Genomic DNA, 17,201 nt, shown 5'->3' on the forward strand with positions numbered 1-17,201 from the left:
CTCTTGTGAGACTTAGATCCTGTGTTGCTGTCTGGGTTTGGAGAGCAAACTTCCAGGGAATTGTTCAGAGTCAGATGGTCCCAGTGCTTTGGTTTCAGGCCTGGGGATGTATCCTGTTCTCCTATGTGTTATGAAGGAATACACTTTGAGCACCAACTCCTCTAGAAATGGATTTCCTGTATAAGAAGTTTTACAGAAAAGGAAAGTGATATTAGCACTCTGAGAAAGTTTCTCACTCTTATCTAGAAATAAAACAACTCCTAAATCATCTCTGAACTATCCAAGGTTAATAAAAATGAATTTCAGGCAAAATGCAAAGCCATGGAAATTTTCTCTGTTGCCCTGCATTATCTTCATTTTGTTTACTTATTTTTGCACATTATTCCTCTCCTTGGGATTGATTAATTCATCTCTACCAAATTTTTGGTCAATTACAATTTTAATTCCTACAGTACTCTTCAAGCTATTGAGATCTATCAACCCTGGTGTCTTTGGTTTTTAACACTGTGGTCTCCAGAGTGAGAGAGTTAGTCCAGAGTCTAACAAATCACTCTAAACTGGAAAATCCTTAGAGGAAATGGCTCAGAAAGGGACTGTATTAGCAGTAAAACTAAAACAAAACAAAACAAAACAAAAAACCAGTTTTCTTTCACAGTTAATCAAATAGATTCTTCAAGTGGAAACAGCTATATTGACAGTGTCTTCATAGCATGAATCAGTAAAAATGATAAGAGCAGAGTGAGCATAAATTAAAAACTAAAACTAGAGCCAACTAGGCAGATGACTGCTATTCAAATGCTTCAGCAACTACTCAGTTTAACTATAGTACAACTGATGGAGATTTACTGGAGGGTTTTAATGGTGTCTTTTGTGTGGCAGTTGAACTGAAGAACTTGGAGCTGACTCTGCCGGAGGAAGCTGACTGACTTAAAGAAACAGAAGTTGATCTACCCTTCAAGTTAAAACCATCCTGTTTAGACAAGGTTGACAGGATAAATAGCATATGACTTGGTAGGAACCTCTCTATGTCCTGGTTGAACAAATACTGAAATTAGAAGAATGATGTTAAGCACAGCAAAAGTGACGGTTTGCTTATTAAAGGTTAACATGAGAACAAGTGATATTTTATAGGTTTACAGCAAGGGTGTGCTGGCAAATATTTAACAACTAACTGGGAGTATGAAGTCCTGATTTGTAGTTGTTGCCATGGCACCACTGCACGTGGAGTTGGAAAGAGCTGTAGAGAAGCACCCCATATTATCATTGTGTTCCCTCCATGCAGATAGACATGATGGGCGCACATATCCTCAAGAACATAGGTAGTGGGCCTTCTCTGATGGCGCAGGCGGTTGAGCGCAGCTCTGTGAAGCTGTCTGCAGCCTCTGCAGCATGGGTTCCATCCTGGCCGGCCGGTGAGGGTCCCACATGGCACAGCAGACCTCTCCTGTCTCGCCCGCTACTCCCCTCAGCAGTGTATTTCATCAGTCTGCCTGTTCTGTTCCCTGCTCTGTCTCTGGTGAATCCTCTCGCCCTCCGGCGCATCTGGCCTATACCCCTGTTCTTGTATGCATAAATAAATAAATCTTTAAAAAAAAAAGAGCATAGGTAGTAAAAAACTATGGTAAAATAATTAGGAAGTGAAGAGTTTTGCATATTTATAATCTTCACTTTTAACATTATTTAATTGTAAATTTTTATAATTTAACTTTTAATAATGCCTGTGTTTAAACACCAATTCACAAAATCCCTAAAAAGTCAACCCGTTTCAGCACGTCATCAGGCATGGACATTAAATCAGAAGATACAAAAAAACAGACAGGTCACTGTTGCAGTACCAGAATGAGTATATTATATTTCTAGACATACCACCAAAATATTCCATTGTAAATTGAAAGAAGTTGAAATCCTGGTGATTGCAATTGCAGGGAGCCACAGGGACTTTTCCATGCTGTACTGCATATGGGAAAGCATATATATTAGTAAAGATTCCAGAAGAAGGCGCCTACCTGGAGGAACAGGGGTTAAAGTGTTAAAACTATCAGCAACCACTGCAGCACAAGTTAGGTCCCCCGCCAGGGAGCTACCCACATGGCACAGCAGACCTCTCCTGACTCACCCGCCGCTCCCCTCAGCAGTGCATTTCAGTGAATCTGCCTGTTCTGCTCCCCACTCTGTCTCTTGTGAATCCTCTCACCACCCACATCTCTGGCCTACACTCCAGCTCTAGTATGCATAAATAAATAAATCTTAAAAAAAAAAAGTGCAGCTGGGAAAAAAACAGAGCAAACTGAGCGGTATAATGTGGCTCTTCTGCCTTGGAATAATCCTTTGTATTTCAGAGTCTTTTAGACATCACAAAGCTCTTGTAGTAGGAAACAAAATTTAGAAATGTAAGTGAATTCGCTTGCTTTACAGATTTGCTGATTTTCAAGGGAGATTTGAAAGAAGAAAACATTTCAGAATCATAAGGAAAGGAGTGAGGGAAACAAAATTTCACTTTCTTATTCCTTGCAATTTTCTACTTGGAAAAAAATGGGTTAGCATTTGAAACAGATCAGTATACGCTACCCAGAATTATGCCGCTTTGGAATAAAGATTATTTTGAGCTGGAGGTAATTGAGAATCAACAGCTACAGGAATAGTTCTCTGCCTTTCCTTATCTGCCTAAAAGCAGGACATACATCTCCCTTTGTGAAGGTGTCCCCCAACTATAGGAGGAGGAGAAGAGCGCTCTTATCATCAGAGAGCTGACACTGAGAGGAGTTTGCAGACTTTACTGAAATAGCTCTTATCTTCCATTTGTTCTCTCATATATTTCTTAGTCACTTCCCACAATTTGTCATCCAATTTGAGCCCTAAGTTCCCTTTCCTTTCTTAGAATGGTATACAAGCCCCCAAATCTAGCCATTTTAAGCTTAAGTTCTCTGTGAACCCCTGTGCACATTTCAAAAAATTAATTAATTTGTATTCCTGCTCTATGTGTGAGATAGCTCCCTAGCCAGGGATAGGGCTCAGGCCATGGCAGTGATAGCACTGAGACATAACCCTTAGGCCATCAGGGAGGTCATTTTTAATTTAGTTTTTGACCCTCTGTATTGCTTCTCTATAGTCCACATATAATAAAATCATCTGATTTGCCCTCCTTCTGGAATTTTTTACTTAGCATAATCCCCTCCAGTTTCACCTATGTTGTCACAAATGGCAAGATTCATCTTTTCTTATAGCTGCATAGTATTCCATTGTGTATATATACCACAACTTTCAAATTCAGTCATTTCTCCCTGGGCACTTAGGTTGTTCCCATAATTTGGGCTTGTAAATAGTGCTGCGATGAATATAGAAGTGCATTTATTCCTTCACATTAATGTTTTTGCACACTTTGGGTTGATACCTGGAGTGGGGTTGTTGACTCATGTAGTGGTTCTATTTTTAATATCTTGAGAAACCTCCACACTGCTTTCCAAAGAGGCTGAATCAGTCTACATTTTTCACCACCTTCACCAACTTTTATTTTATTTCTCTTAAATAAAAAAAACTTAAAATTTTGTTTTCCCATGCATGAGGATATTGAATTGTGTAATAACCCACTAGATGACTAGAATAAAACAATTCTTCCTTTTAAGAACTAGGGAAAGTGAAATGTTTATGCTAAAAACTGAAATATTTTCAAACAGATAAAAGATCTTCTTTTGGAAAGTCCAGAGGAACAAGGACACAAATACAGAATGGCTTAACAATAGCACTTGTGAAAAACAAGCAAAGCAATGAGTCTCAATATTATGTTGTCTCAATATTATATTGTATAAATGTTGCATTGAATTAAAAGCATGTTTTGTGTGCTTGACCAACATTTACTGAGGATTTACCAGCCTTGTTTTACATGCAGTAAGTAGCTGTTATGCTTTTGACCAATTGACAATTACTCTGATCTATCTAGTTATCCATTTGTAGGGAAAATTAAATATGGGGTTTAACACAACATTTGCTGTTAAACTTAACCCCTCTACCAATCATACGCTCCCTTCTCCCCTGCCTCTCTACCCTTAACTCCCAGCTTATTTTGAAAACATTTGACAAATTAAGGCTATTAGGATTAAAGGAAACAAAAGTATGTAGCAGCATTTGATCTCCAGCTCCAGGTATCCGTGCCTTTGTCTAAATCCCTCCTGAATGCGAGCAGGACCTAACTTGCTTCTAACCAACATGGCAAGGTGATAGATGTCATCCTGTGATTATTTCCTGTAAGACCCAGTCTTGTTGGCTGACTAGGGCTAGAGGTTATCCTGACTTGAGGAAGTGACTGAGCATGATGACGTAGCCCATGAGCTAAAGAACTGGGGATGACCACTCCTTGCAGAGGGAGGACTTTGGCCTACTGTCAGCAAGAGATTGATGTCTTTGGTCTGGAACTCGGTTCTATAAAGAATGCAACCAAAAACCTGAAAGAGATTTGGAAGCCAACTCTCCACAATACAGCCTGGTCGAAACCTTGAGTACAGCCTTGTGACAAAGAATAGCGGACCTAGTTAAGCTGTGCCCTGACCCCTGACCCACAGAAGCCGTGAAACAATGTTTTAAGTCACATTTGTGGTAATTTGTAATGCAGTATTCACACCTAAGTATTTATTTAGCTCATCCTACTTTTATTTTTTAATATTTTATTTTTTTTACATAATTGTTCATTTTTAGTGTTCATTTTTAAACAATATTTGCTTCTCCCCACCCCCTCAGGTGCAGTCCCCATAGAGTTTCCTTCACCAATGCACCCGTGCACCATCACCTCAGTCCCCTGTGCTCCTCCCTTCCTCCCTCCCATCCCTCTCCCTCCTCCTCCCCTGCAGAATGTCTCTGACTTATAATAGTCTGTTTTTGCTTCATTGTGTTTTGTACTGTTATTTTTTTTACACTGATGTCTTATTTGCTTCCCCTATATTCCTCCTCTAAGTGAAACCATCCGGTATTTTTGTTTTTCCTTCTGACTTATTTCACTGAGCATAATTCTTTCTAGCTCCATCCATGTTGCTGCTAATGGCATGAGTTTATCTTTTTGATTGCTGAGTAATATTCCATTGTGTATATATGCCACATCTTCTTGATCCAGTCATCTATTTTTGGGTATTTGGGTTGTTTCCAGCTTTTACCTATTATAAACAGTGCTGCAATAAACATAGTCACTCTACTCTTCACTGCTGCAAAAAAAAAGTTGCCTTTTTTTTTTTAATGCAAACTTACTTTAGGTAAAGAACACAAGAATGAAAGAGAATCTGAAAATTCACCCCATGCACACCACAGCAAGAGCCTTGCATTTTACCTTCTCTATGAAACAAGGCAAAAAGTTCTTTCACTACGGTATTATGGGGCATGAATTGTCACAGAGAAGTCAAAGAACTTCAAGAGGCACAAAATGTCAAGCTTTGCCACTATGGCTATCACACTAAATTCAGAGGATAGTATGTTTATTTAAACAAACCTAGAACAAAAACCCAGAGGTGGAAAGAAACTAGCAAACCAGGTATCAGAAACTTCTATCTTCACATTCTCCTAAGTGAGAAAATATAATTACAAAGTGGTTCAGTTTTGTCATGAGCAAAATCAAAAGTAATGTATAATTATAGCAATGTTAACATGTAACGCTTTCTCAAAATAAAACTAGTCACAACTGCTTAGAGTGTTTATGGGAAAAACCTATGTCTAGACAAACTGAGTTAATTTGCAGGAAGGGATATCACATTTTAAGACAGGTATGTGCCACACCTTACTCGCTTAATTTTCATTTTGGAAGATTATAGAAAAATCCTGAAGTTTCTGAGATGTAGACTGCAAGAATAACTTCTCTTTGAAGGTACTGCCAGGGAAGTTAATTCACTAATCCACAAGGAAGGGGAAACTTGATAAAATAAGTCGCATTTAAGAAAATCTTTCAAATAATATATAATTATAAGCTAATATTTTCTTCGGATACTTATCTATTTAGTTAGCAGGACAAATTTCTCAAAAAGCAAGTTTAATTGAGTTCAACAGGTTAGAGCTAGTTTGCATCAATAAAAGGTGTTTCACTAAAGCAGTTTTGAAAAGTATTTTCATTTTCCAGTACAGTAGGAAAATAGTCTAAAATCATAGCTTTCTTAGTTTTTCTCTTAATTCCACCAGAGTTGCTCTGGGGTAAATTAATCTTCTTGTTCATTTAATACTATCACTCCTTCCTCATCTTTTAGATTGAATGCTCAGAGTTCTTAGTTGTCTTCTCTATAGTCACTCCCTAGAAGAATTTATCCTGCCGGATGGATTTAAATACTATCTATACACTATTTTCCAGTCTAATGAGCTCCAAATTTCTATCTCTACCTGCCTAGTGAACGTATCTACTTGTATGTCTACCTGAGTCTCAGATTTAACAAGCCTAAATCAGCTCTGGATCAGCACACCAAACCTACTCCTGACTTCTCTTGCTCCCCTATTCCTGACACATGGCAACTTAAGAACAAGTTTTCTCAGTTCTGTGCTGTGAAGCTGTCCACAGCCTCTGCAGCGCAGGTTCAATGCCTGGTTGGCCAGGGAGATACCCACATGGCACGGCAGACCTCTCCTGCCTTGCCTGCTGCTCCCCTCCGCAGGGTCTTCGGTTGTCTGCCTGTTCTGCTCCCCACTCCCTCTCTGGTAATTCTCTCACCGTCCCCTGCCTCTGGTCTGTACCCCAGCTCTTGTATAAATCTTTTTTTTTTAAAAAGTGTTCTCAGCTCTGCCTGTAAAGTATCTCCCAAATCCTACTCTAGACACCATCATCCCTATAATGTATTCTGACCACCATCTGTTTTTTTTTTAAATTTATTTATTTATACAAGAACCGGGGTACAGGCCAGATGCGCGGGAGGGTGAGAGGATTCACCAGAGACAGAGAGGGGAACAGAACAGGCAGACAAAATACACTAAGGGGAGCAGCGGGCGAGACAGGAGAGGTCTGCTGCACCATGTGGGACCCTCGCCGGCCAGCTGGGATCGAACCGGTGCTACAGAGGCTGCCAACAGCTTCACAACGCTGTGTTCAACTGCCTGCACTACCAGGGGAGGCCCTCCATCTGTTTAGATGACACCAATAGCCTCTTACCTAGCCTCCTCCCCATAGACAATTGTTGACAAAGCAGGTAATCTATGAAATAGAAATCAAATGTAATCACTACTCTGGTTTCCCAGTAAACTCAGAATAAAATGCAAGTATCTTTCCAGAAGCTACACAGCACTTATTGCTTTATGCACTTTACTGTCATTTACTCCTTCTGGAACACAATATAGGGGATGTCTGTTTCATTCACTGCTATAATCCCCAGTGCATATGGCAGTACTCAGCACATTATACACCCACTACATATATACTATATACCTATATTAGGAAGCACCAGAAACAATCCAGGCAAAAAACTACAGGCATGATAGGAAGATGTTCATTTGGCTCCAGCCTGGACTGTGCCACTTACCTCGTGTATTCTCAACTCCACGCCAGCCTGAGGGACTGAGTCTCTGCAAACTATACTAATTTTGTAGCTGTTCCTCTCAAGTCTTTTGGCATTCCCTATCTATGGAAATCTTATTCTGACTCATTGATTTTTCTTTATTCTTTAACCATTAGCCTGAAATTCAGTCATCAATCAGTTGCTCAATATGTGGGGTGAACTCTAGGGAAACTTCACATAATCTGAGTTGGTTGAGTAAGTCATACAGGCCTCCTTAGATAGCCAGGCCACACCTCAGGGCCTTGGCAAGAGCAAGGTTTGGGTAGGAAGGAAGCAGGCAAGGGCACGGTGTGGCACCGGGGCTCAGTAACAGCTGTTTCAAGGTAAGTGAAAATCCTCCCTTCTGGTGCCCCTAAGTAGATTGCTCAAACTGTGATTGACCCCAGAAAGCAGATAATACACATTATCTCTCAGCCCTGTTGTCTTGCCTTTAAGTAAGCCTATTTCTTTAAATGGAAATCATTGCTAAGAATGCCAAAGCTCAATTTAGAACAACTAAACCTTCCTACAACCTCTTACACTGCTGCAGCTGCTCCAATTACCCCTCCAACCTAACAGGACCTTAACATTTGTTTTGAAAGATAAGATTGTGTCTATTTAGCTAGAGTAATGTACTCATAAGAATTCCCATTACCATTTTCACTTGTCTTATCTTTTATTAAGAATAAAACACTTTCCTCAAAATCTAAAAAAGGGAATCATGACCAGGAATTAAGTGAACATAATATCTATTTTTTATTATGAAAACATTAAATTTTGACACATTGCTTCATTTGTTTTTTAAAAATCTATTATCTGACTTAAACCTATTCAGCAAAAATGCCAATAAATTATATAAATCTTAGTTTGGGTCTTTTTAAAACTAGGAACACAGTATGTCTTATGATAATTAAACAATACTAAATCTGAGTTGTGTGAGCTGTTAACTTATAGCATGTTTTAGACGTTTAGCTTAAAATAAAACCAAAACCAATCATATGCTAATATGCGTTGCCAAAGTTTCTCAGAAACACCCTCCCGTCACTGTGTCAGTATCCTGTTTCTTCACTGAGGTACAGAACACAGCCTTATCAGGTGCGTCAAGGCATTCATTCCTTACTGTCCTGCCTGCTCAGCTTCAGTGTCACAATGGATAGAGGGCTGATTATCTTTACAACCCATGCCACGTTTCCTTGAAGTAAAACCTTTTCTTTCAAAGGAAATCATTAACTAAGAACTCTGATACTCAATTTAGAAACAATGATTTCAACAACACAAAAATCAAATATTTAAGTAAGTACTTAGAGTCACAGATTCTGAGAAGTGAAAATAATAGACAAATACAGAACTTATGTAAACAACCAATGAACTAAGGCAAATAGCATTGCCACCACATGCTTTAAAATGGTATGTTGGTGTCTCACGCTCTTTGCAAATTTTATTTGGGGGCAGTTCAGAAGAATTTAAATAAAAGAAATGTGTTCTGCATAAAGTTATAGTGTTTTCAACATGGGTGGCATCATTAAAAAAATACATCAATAGTCTTATTAGAGAATGTTTTCCACTTGGTTTCTAAATCTTTATTTTCTGTGGAGGCAAACCAAAACACTGTCTTAAGACTCCATCTTCCAAGTTATAGTATAATCTCTTTCATTCCTAGAGGTTTTAAAGTTAGATATGATCTGGGATCTTGTCATCATCGTCATCCTCATCATCGTCATCATCCTGGTCTCCAGATTCAAGTTCATCCTCTTCTTCTACCTAAGGCAAAGGAAAACATTCAACGTTATGAAGATTTGTTCACTTCACATTTAGCACATAATGATATATATTCTGTTGATAAATTCTTTGATTCCAGTTACTATTGAAAGTTACAAGACATCTGATTTAAGGCTCAAGACTCCCTGTCATTTTCAATATGACATGAGATACATAGATTAATTAACTGATGGATGGTTATATGCAAACCTGAACCAGACATGGCAAAAGAGAATGGCACACTTGGATGGTGAGAGTGCTGTTACCACAATACCACAGCTTTAATCAAATCAATTCATTTTCTATACTCAAAGCCCAAAACACAACTGCTAACAAGAGGTGGAAATGGTGCCTAATCTATTTCTTAGGTCAAATCACTGAACAATGTGAAACTAGTACAGGTGATACCACATTCATTTACCCACAGATCTGTGCTTGTAAAGTAGATATAGGCACAACATTTCCATGCTACAGTACAATTTTATAAAGTATGTGAAAAAGAAACATGTCACTTTTGGAAACATTCAATCTTACTGGATGACCAAGTTCCTTGAGTTTATTCTTCAATGAAATTATTTTCTGATCCTGATCAGCCAACAGCACCAAGAGATCATCTTGTTCTTTTTTAGAGTCTGTAACGTCCACCTCTAGCTTGTTTTTCTCATTTTGTAAAATGGCAATGGTACTCTTAGATGAATCCAGCTGCTCTTTAATAGCAGTTCTTTCCTCAGAGAGAGCTTTAATTTCATTCTAGGAAAAGAAAGGTGAAAATCACTCATCTGAAATTAGCATTCTCTCCTAGGGTTTTTACAAATAGGTTATGTGTATGATACAGGCTGTACTTGTCCAATTTGAGGCATTTGGGAGTGTGGTTGGGGGGAATAGGAAGTTTAACACACACCACACACCCAGTTAACAAGAGAATTTATGTTTGGAGCTAACATCAAAGACAGTTAATATGAAAAACAGTTTTAGCTAGCTATGTCTCAAAAAAATCCTAAGACAATTCCATTTCAGATAAGAGGAAAAAGTAAAGATATAAAACATATTATGTCATTATAATAATGCCGACAATCTTGCTGGTCAGTGTCAGAATCAGAACTCAAAACTTAAGTTAAAAAATATTTTAATCCCAATTTCATAGATATAATTAAAAGGGAAGAAATAACAGCTTCAAATAAAATATATACTTAATAATTTGACACAATTCAAAAAGTTAAATTACACATTTATCTTCTTTTAACTTTTCTCATCATTTATTTTTTACTGTTATTCCATTTCATTCTTCACGTTATTTATTCTGACGTCTGTCAGGATTTCTGTTGTCTGATTCTCTCAGCCTTGAGGAAAGCTTACATGTGGCTTATATATTTGCCAAATCTGTACTTCTTGTTTCTATTGTCATTAGAGATTAAAAATACACTTTTACATTTTGCAGTATATTCAATTTTACATTTCTGACACCATTTTTTGAAACGGCATTTAAAAATCTTAATTTGTAACATCTTTAGTCATCAAAACAGAATGGAAATGGTTGACATAGAATTACACTCCGTAAGCTTTCTTTATGAATTTAAGAATTTGAGAGATTCAATGAAATAAAATCAAATTTCCTAGAGTTAATTTCATAGAATATGCAATAATTAAAGAGTTTCGCTAAAAAACAACCTTTAATTCTTGAGTCTCTTGTAATAATGCTGACAGTCTTCCTTCTACATCAGTTTTTGCAGCTGTTTCAGTTTCACTCTCTCCTTGTACAGGAACTGATTTTGCCTGAAGGAAGAAGTTGGTAAAAAATGTTTCCTTAAAGTTAAAGCAATCAATATGAAATCCCAAAGGTGATGTGCTTTAATTTTTTTGTTGTTTTGAAATTTTATTTCCAAAATCAGAAAATATAACTCTTTATGTATTAACATGCAAGAAAGTACCCTCCCAGGAAAGATGAGCTGCCCCTACAGTGAGAAGGAGACTTAGTTAGGAGTGGGGAGGCATTAGGTCTCAGTAGACTGCGAGGAAGGCTGTTAAACTGCCCTACGATCAGACCAGGAGGGTAATCAATGAAACAGTTCTAACTTTGCTATAATATGCCATGTAAACAGCACAGAATTATTTTTCAAAGTACTTTTCCTCATAAAATTACTGTAAGTTAAGTACACATTATTATCTGAGAGGAAAGGTGGAAGGGAAATTGAGGTGAATACCATTAATTAGTGAAATATAAATATTTTCTTAAATACTGTAGGAGGTATACTAAATCACAGCTTTCTGTGTTTTCCCTGAGAAGTGGGGTGTTGATGTTACAAACCAAAACATATAGAAGTATCTTCAGAAATGGCAGAGGTTAGAGTTTTGTTAAGCAGCACCTAAATTGTCTCAAAGAGATTTTTGGTGGACATATGGATGTTAAAGGTGATTTTGCTAGGGCCTTATAAAAAAAGGAGGAGCATATTTGCAGAGAAAGTTTTTGAGAATACATATATCATTATGAACAGAATATTGGTAGAAATATAGATTTTAAAAGTGGTTTGTGTGACTATGGAGAGCTGTGTGGAGATTTCTGGACCTACTAAACATAGAGCTTCCATATGATCCAGCAATTCCACTCCTAGGTATTTACCCAAAGGACACAGAAACATCAATTCTAAAGAGCACCTGCACCCCTATGTTTATAGCAGCACTGTTTACAATAGCTAAGCTTTGGAAACAACCAAATGCCCAAAAATAGATGACTGGATCAAGAAGATGTGGTACATATACACCATGGAATATTACTCAGCATTCAAAAAAGATAAAGACTTGCAATTTGCAGCAACATGAATGGCGCTGGAAGGGATCATGCTCAGCGAAATAAGCCAGAAAGAAAAAGAAAAATACCGGATGGTCTCACTCATAGCAGGAATCTAGAAAACTTAAATAAGGGACCAGGAAAATGAATAACTATAAGAAAGTGAAAATCAAAATCAACAAACAAATATGAACCAGAGACACTTTTTGGGGGGTGGGGGGCGGAAGGGGAGGGATTGGGGTCAAAATGGGGGGATTGCAATTGTATGGGGAATATAAAAATAAAATTTATTATTAAAAAAAAAGTGGTTTGTGTGAGTTCTGAGACGGAAATAAGCAACATATTAGTAGAAACTGGAGGAAAGGATCTTTCTTATAAACTTGCAAAGAACTTGGCTGAATTGTGTTTTGTGGAAAGGAAAACTCGTAAGTAATAACTTGACAAGTAGCTAAGGAGATCTCTAAGCAAAGTGTTAAAGAGCATCAGAAACTGAAGATTTAGAAATTTCTCAGTCTATCCCTATCATAATAATGGCAAAATAATAATAATAATGTTCTGGTTTGGCTGGACCACCAATTGAAAGGTTACTCATGTCACTTATGGGGTAATCAACCATCTCAAAGGAAGCAAGACTGGAGATCTGGTGATTAGGAAAGGATACACTTCTTGTCTGATAGCTTGGACCTCTGTGAAATGCATGGAATGCCAACAAGGTTCTTGACAATTTTATATCAGCAAAAAATCTGTCAGCTAGGATCGGAGGGGGCTGAGATGGGATGAAATACAAAATACCAGCAAAATGAACCATGAAACAAATGAATAAGCTGATTTGGTGAGACTGACTGTAAATGGCTACCATTGATGCCAAGAAACCTGTGTGACTAGAACTAGTTAAATAGAAGGTACTTTGTGGAAAGTCTTCTTCTTTTACATAGTCACTCAAAAATAAGATATTAACTTTGTGTGCACAACCCTTCGGAGGAGAAAAAATAATGAACTTACAAATGCCTCTGTTTTTTGTAACAACTCGTGCTTTTCAATCTGTAGCTTGGTGATCTCCGCAGATTGTGAGTTTAATTGAGACTTTAATATTGTCAGCTCCTAAAAGACAAAAATAGCTGAGTTGTAACAATGAATAGCATTAACTGCATCAAAGAAATGTCTATTTACAGGAAGAAATAAAAATAAACTTTTTTTTTTAACCTTACCCTTTAAAATCACAACTCCCAAGTTTAAAAATCTAACTCTAAGAAACAAACTTCAAAGTGAACAAGATGATGAATTAAATACATTAATTTACTGCTGCTTTCTCCTGAGATCTGCTGTAAAAATAAAATGAAGGGAGAGAAGGAGGAAGACAATCACAAGGACAAACAATAAAAGAAAAGAACAATAAAACTGGGCAATTCCAGAAAGTAAATGACAGTGGCAACCAACTCAACATACCTGAGAAAGTGGAAACCTAACTGACTTACAATGGCATCACTCCCAAAAGGCTGGGGAACTGTGCCACCAGGTATTTCTGAAAGTGTTGGAGAAGAGTGGAATGAAAATAGCAGGGCTGGCTGACAGTATAATTACAGAATATACATGTCCATGTCATCATCCTGGTGGAAGACTATAGGCTCATTATTTGGAAAAAGCAATATAGCAATATAGCATCAAACATAGATGAAAACAGTAGTACTGTTTGAGGGCCTCCCTGGTGGTGCAAGGGGTTGAGTCTTTGCACTATAAAGCTATTGGCAGCCAGGGCCTCCCCGGTGGCGCAGCAGTTGAGCGCTGGGTTGCGAAACTGCGCGCGGCCTCTGCGGCGCCGGTTCGATCCCCGGCTGCTCCCCGGCCACCGGAGGAGGGTCCCACATGGCGCGCAGACCTCTCCTGCCGCCCGCTGCTCCCCTCAGCAGTGTACTTCGGTCCTTCTGCCTGCTCTGCTCCCCGCTCTGGCTCTGGTGAATTCTCTCACCCTCCTTCCCGCACTTCTGACTATACCCAGTGCATGTATAAACAAAACAAACAAACAAACCAGCAAACAAATAAATAAAGCATGCCTCTATTAAAAAAAAAAAAAAAAAAAAAGCTATTGGCAGCCACTGCAGCACAAGTTCAATCCCTGGCCAGGGAGTGGAACCACATGTCGCAGCAGACTTCTCAGACTTCTGTCTTGCCCGCTGCTCCCCTCAGCAGTGTATTTCAGTCAACCTGCCTGTTGTGCTTCCCATTCTGTCTCTGGTGATTCCTTTCATTCCCCCACCACACACTTTTGTTGTACACCCCAGTTCTTGCATGCATAAATAAATCTTAAAAAAAAAAAAACAAAAAAAAAAACTGTAGTACTGTAGTGAAAACGGGGAAATTAACTTAAAGTTTACACGTTATTAAAGCTGAAACTTCCAACTACCTTGCTATCTCTTTCCAAAAAATATACAGGAAAAGAAAAACAATTATAACGGTGGTTTCAACCAGGGGTGATCCCTCCCATAGCATTTGGCAATCCTGGAGACACTCGTAAGTGGAGACACTGGGTAAGTAGTGGGATGCTGTCCTGTAGGAAGCTCTTTTCTTTTCCTGTTAAAACTTTTCATCATGTACATGAGGCTTTTTTGATTGTTTTGTCTTTCCAGTTATCAGAATGATATACATAGGAATTGAGATTATGGACCATTTCATTTTCTTCTTCATACAGTATTTAATGATATTTGTAAAAACAAAACTCACATTTAAAATATTTTTAAACAATCAAAAATTTGTAAAAGAAAATAAACTGCAAAAGTAAAAGAAAAGGCAATTTTCTTTTATAAAAAGATCAAAAGTTTTACTGGGAGACCCAAGATATAAAAATTTTACTTGAGATTTACAAACTAAGATTACGTTAACAACTTAATTCCCTTTAATTTTAATTCTAATGTAGGCTCACTTAATAAAACCCAAAAGACATATTAATCTTCCTCACAAGAACAGAACACGTGGAAAACGTATTAGAGATTTGTAAATCCTTAACAATTGAGATTAAAAAAAAAAAGCTTGGTTGTATGTACTTAACCCAGAATCTATTCTGGGGCACAGAGACAATGAAGCAAGACACAGTTTCTCTGCATATAGTCTTTCCTCTCACGTCAGCCATGTCAGTGAGCTGGGGCTAATTGGCTAGTAAGGGAGAAGGAGATCAGTCCTAGGTTCATTAGAAATGTACTGTCTTTTTAAAGAAACATATATTCTTTCTATAAGAAAGGAATAACAGAGGAGATGGATGGAAGAAAAAAAAAAAAGAAAAGAAAAAAAAAACTATTTAGGAATATACTAATGTACGATCTGGTACTCTTCTAGAGGCATCTACTTGAGTGAGAAATATAGCAGTTTATCCCTTTCCCAATTCTAAAAAGCAACATTATTCCTGGAAAGAATGGTTTAAATATCTACACATTCAGCCAAGCAATTTCACAGTCAATAGTATATAAAAATTAGGAATAAAATCTATATCTTCATAGGTTAGCTTATGACTATTTAAATTTTCCTAAATTGGTCATTCACTGATAATCTACAAATATTCTGGGTGAGATTTGTTAAAAAGAACACCACTGAACACAATAAAAAGCACAGTATCACTGCTATGTAATAAAAAAAACTCAAGATTTTCAAATGGGGCCTCCCTGGTGGCGCAAGGGGTTAAGCACCACACTATGAAGCAATCCGGAGTTTGATCTCCGCTGGCCAGGGAGAATCCCACATGGCAAGGCAGACCTCTCCTGTCTCTTCTGCTGCTCCCCTCAGAAGTGTATTTCAGTCAATCTGCCTGTTCTGTGCCCCACTGTGTCTGGTGGATCCTCTCACCCCCACCGCATCTTTGGCCTGTACCCCAGCTCTTGTATGCATAAATAAATCTTAAAAAAAAAAAAAATTTCAAATGGCTGCCTTCACTATCAAATTTTACCCCAGACAAAGTAGTTCTAGGTTAATGGAACCGAGGGCTATTACTCTTTTATAATCAAAATAAGACAAAAATAGAACTTGTTCAAGCTGGCAAATTACCTGTTCCAATTTTGCAACTTGTTCAGGATATCTACTTGAAGCTATTACTGAAGATGGTTCACTCATGTCAGGTGACGTTTGGGAAGATTTCTACAGATAGCATAGAAACAAGTCATGAAATTCAGGCAAAAGAAATGGGAAAAGCCCAAAGTAGAACTTCTTTTATGAAAAAATTTCACATTGATATTTTAATTTTTATACCCAAGACACAATTTCAACACAGAACATACTGTCTACAACTTTCCATAGTGAACGCATTTATACTTACACGAAGTAATTTACTGGATCTAAGCACTTACCTGAAGTCATGTGGAAAAAGCATCAAGGCAGGTATTTCTTGAGTAATTTCCATGTATTTTACAGAATATCTCATTTAATTCTTACAACAATGAAAGAGAAAACTAAGTTTCTTTAACTCAATTAGCTAGGAAGAATCACTAAAGCTTTATTTATTTATTTTTAATTTTATTTTTATATTCCCCATACAATTACAACCCTCTTATTTTGACCCCAATGTCTCCTTCCCCGCCCCCACCCCCAAAGAGTGTCTGTGGTTCATAGTTGTTTGTTCATTTTGATATTTTCTTTCTATAGTTATTCTTTTTCCTAGTCCCTTATTTAAGCTTTCTAGATTCCTGCTGTGAGTGAGACCATCTGGTATTTTTTTCTTTCTGGCTTATTTCGCTGAGCATGATCCCTTCCAGCTCCATTCATGTTGCTGCAAATTGCATGTCTTTATCTTTTTTGAATGCTGAGTAATATTCCATGGTGTATATGTACCACATCTTCTTGATCCAGTCATCTATTTTTGGGCATTTGGTTGTTTCCAAAGCTTAGCTATTGTAAATAGTGCTGCTGTAAACAGGGGTGCAGGTGCTCTTTGGAATTGATGTTTCTGTGTCCTTTGGGTAAATACCTAGGAGTGGGATTGCTGGATCATATGGAAGCTCTATGTTTAGTAGGTCAAGAAATCCCCACACAGCTCTCCATAGTGGTTGGACTAGTTTGCACTCCCACCAACAGTGCAGGAGAGTTCCTTTTTCTCCACAACCTCGCTAACATTTGTTGTTGCTAGTTTTTTTAATATATGCCATTCTCACTGGTGTGAGATGGTATCTCATTGTAGTTTTGATTTGCATTTC

The 17,201-nt window shown here is 37.8% G+C and overlaps 1 protein-coding gene across 6 annotated transcripts in view; it reads right to left on the reverse strand.

The window, feature by feature from the left end:
- Window positions 1-9,145: 9,145 nt before the first annotated feature.
- The window catches only part of USO1 (USO1 vesicle transport factor), a gene marked incomplete at its 5' end in the record, with an annotated part of 72,786 nt that continues 64,730 nt past the window's right edge, over window positions 9,146-17,201 (reverse strand). For 4 of the 6 annotated variants that reach the window (XM_084233636.1, XM_084233635.1, XM_084233634.1 and 1 more), the window contains 5 exons: window positions 9,146-9,248; window positions 9,780-9,995; window positions 10,914-11,018; window positions 13,033-13,131; window positions 16,060-16,149. In XM_084233636.1, coding sequence (XP_084089762.1) covers window positions 9,159-9,248; window positions 9,780-9,995; window positions 10,914-11,018; window positions 13,033-13,131; window positions 16,060-16,149 — 600 coding nt within the window. In that variant the 3' untranslated portion in view covers window positions 9,146-9,158. The remainder of the gene's footprint in view (window positions 9,249-9,779; window positions 9,996-10,913; window positions 11,019-13,032; window positions 13,132-16,059; window positions 16,150-17,201) is intronic. The other 2 variants (XM_084233638.1, XM_084233639.1) reach the window with 2 other exon arrangements.

The sequence above is a fragment of the Talpa europaea genome (genome assembly GCF_964194135.1).
Source record: "Talpa europaea genome assembly, chromosome: 5".
Lineage (NCBI taxonomy): Eukaryota > Metazoa > Chordata > Mammalia > Eulipotyphla > Talpidae > Talpa > Talpa europaea.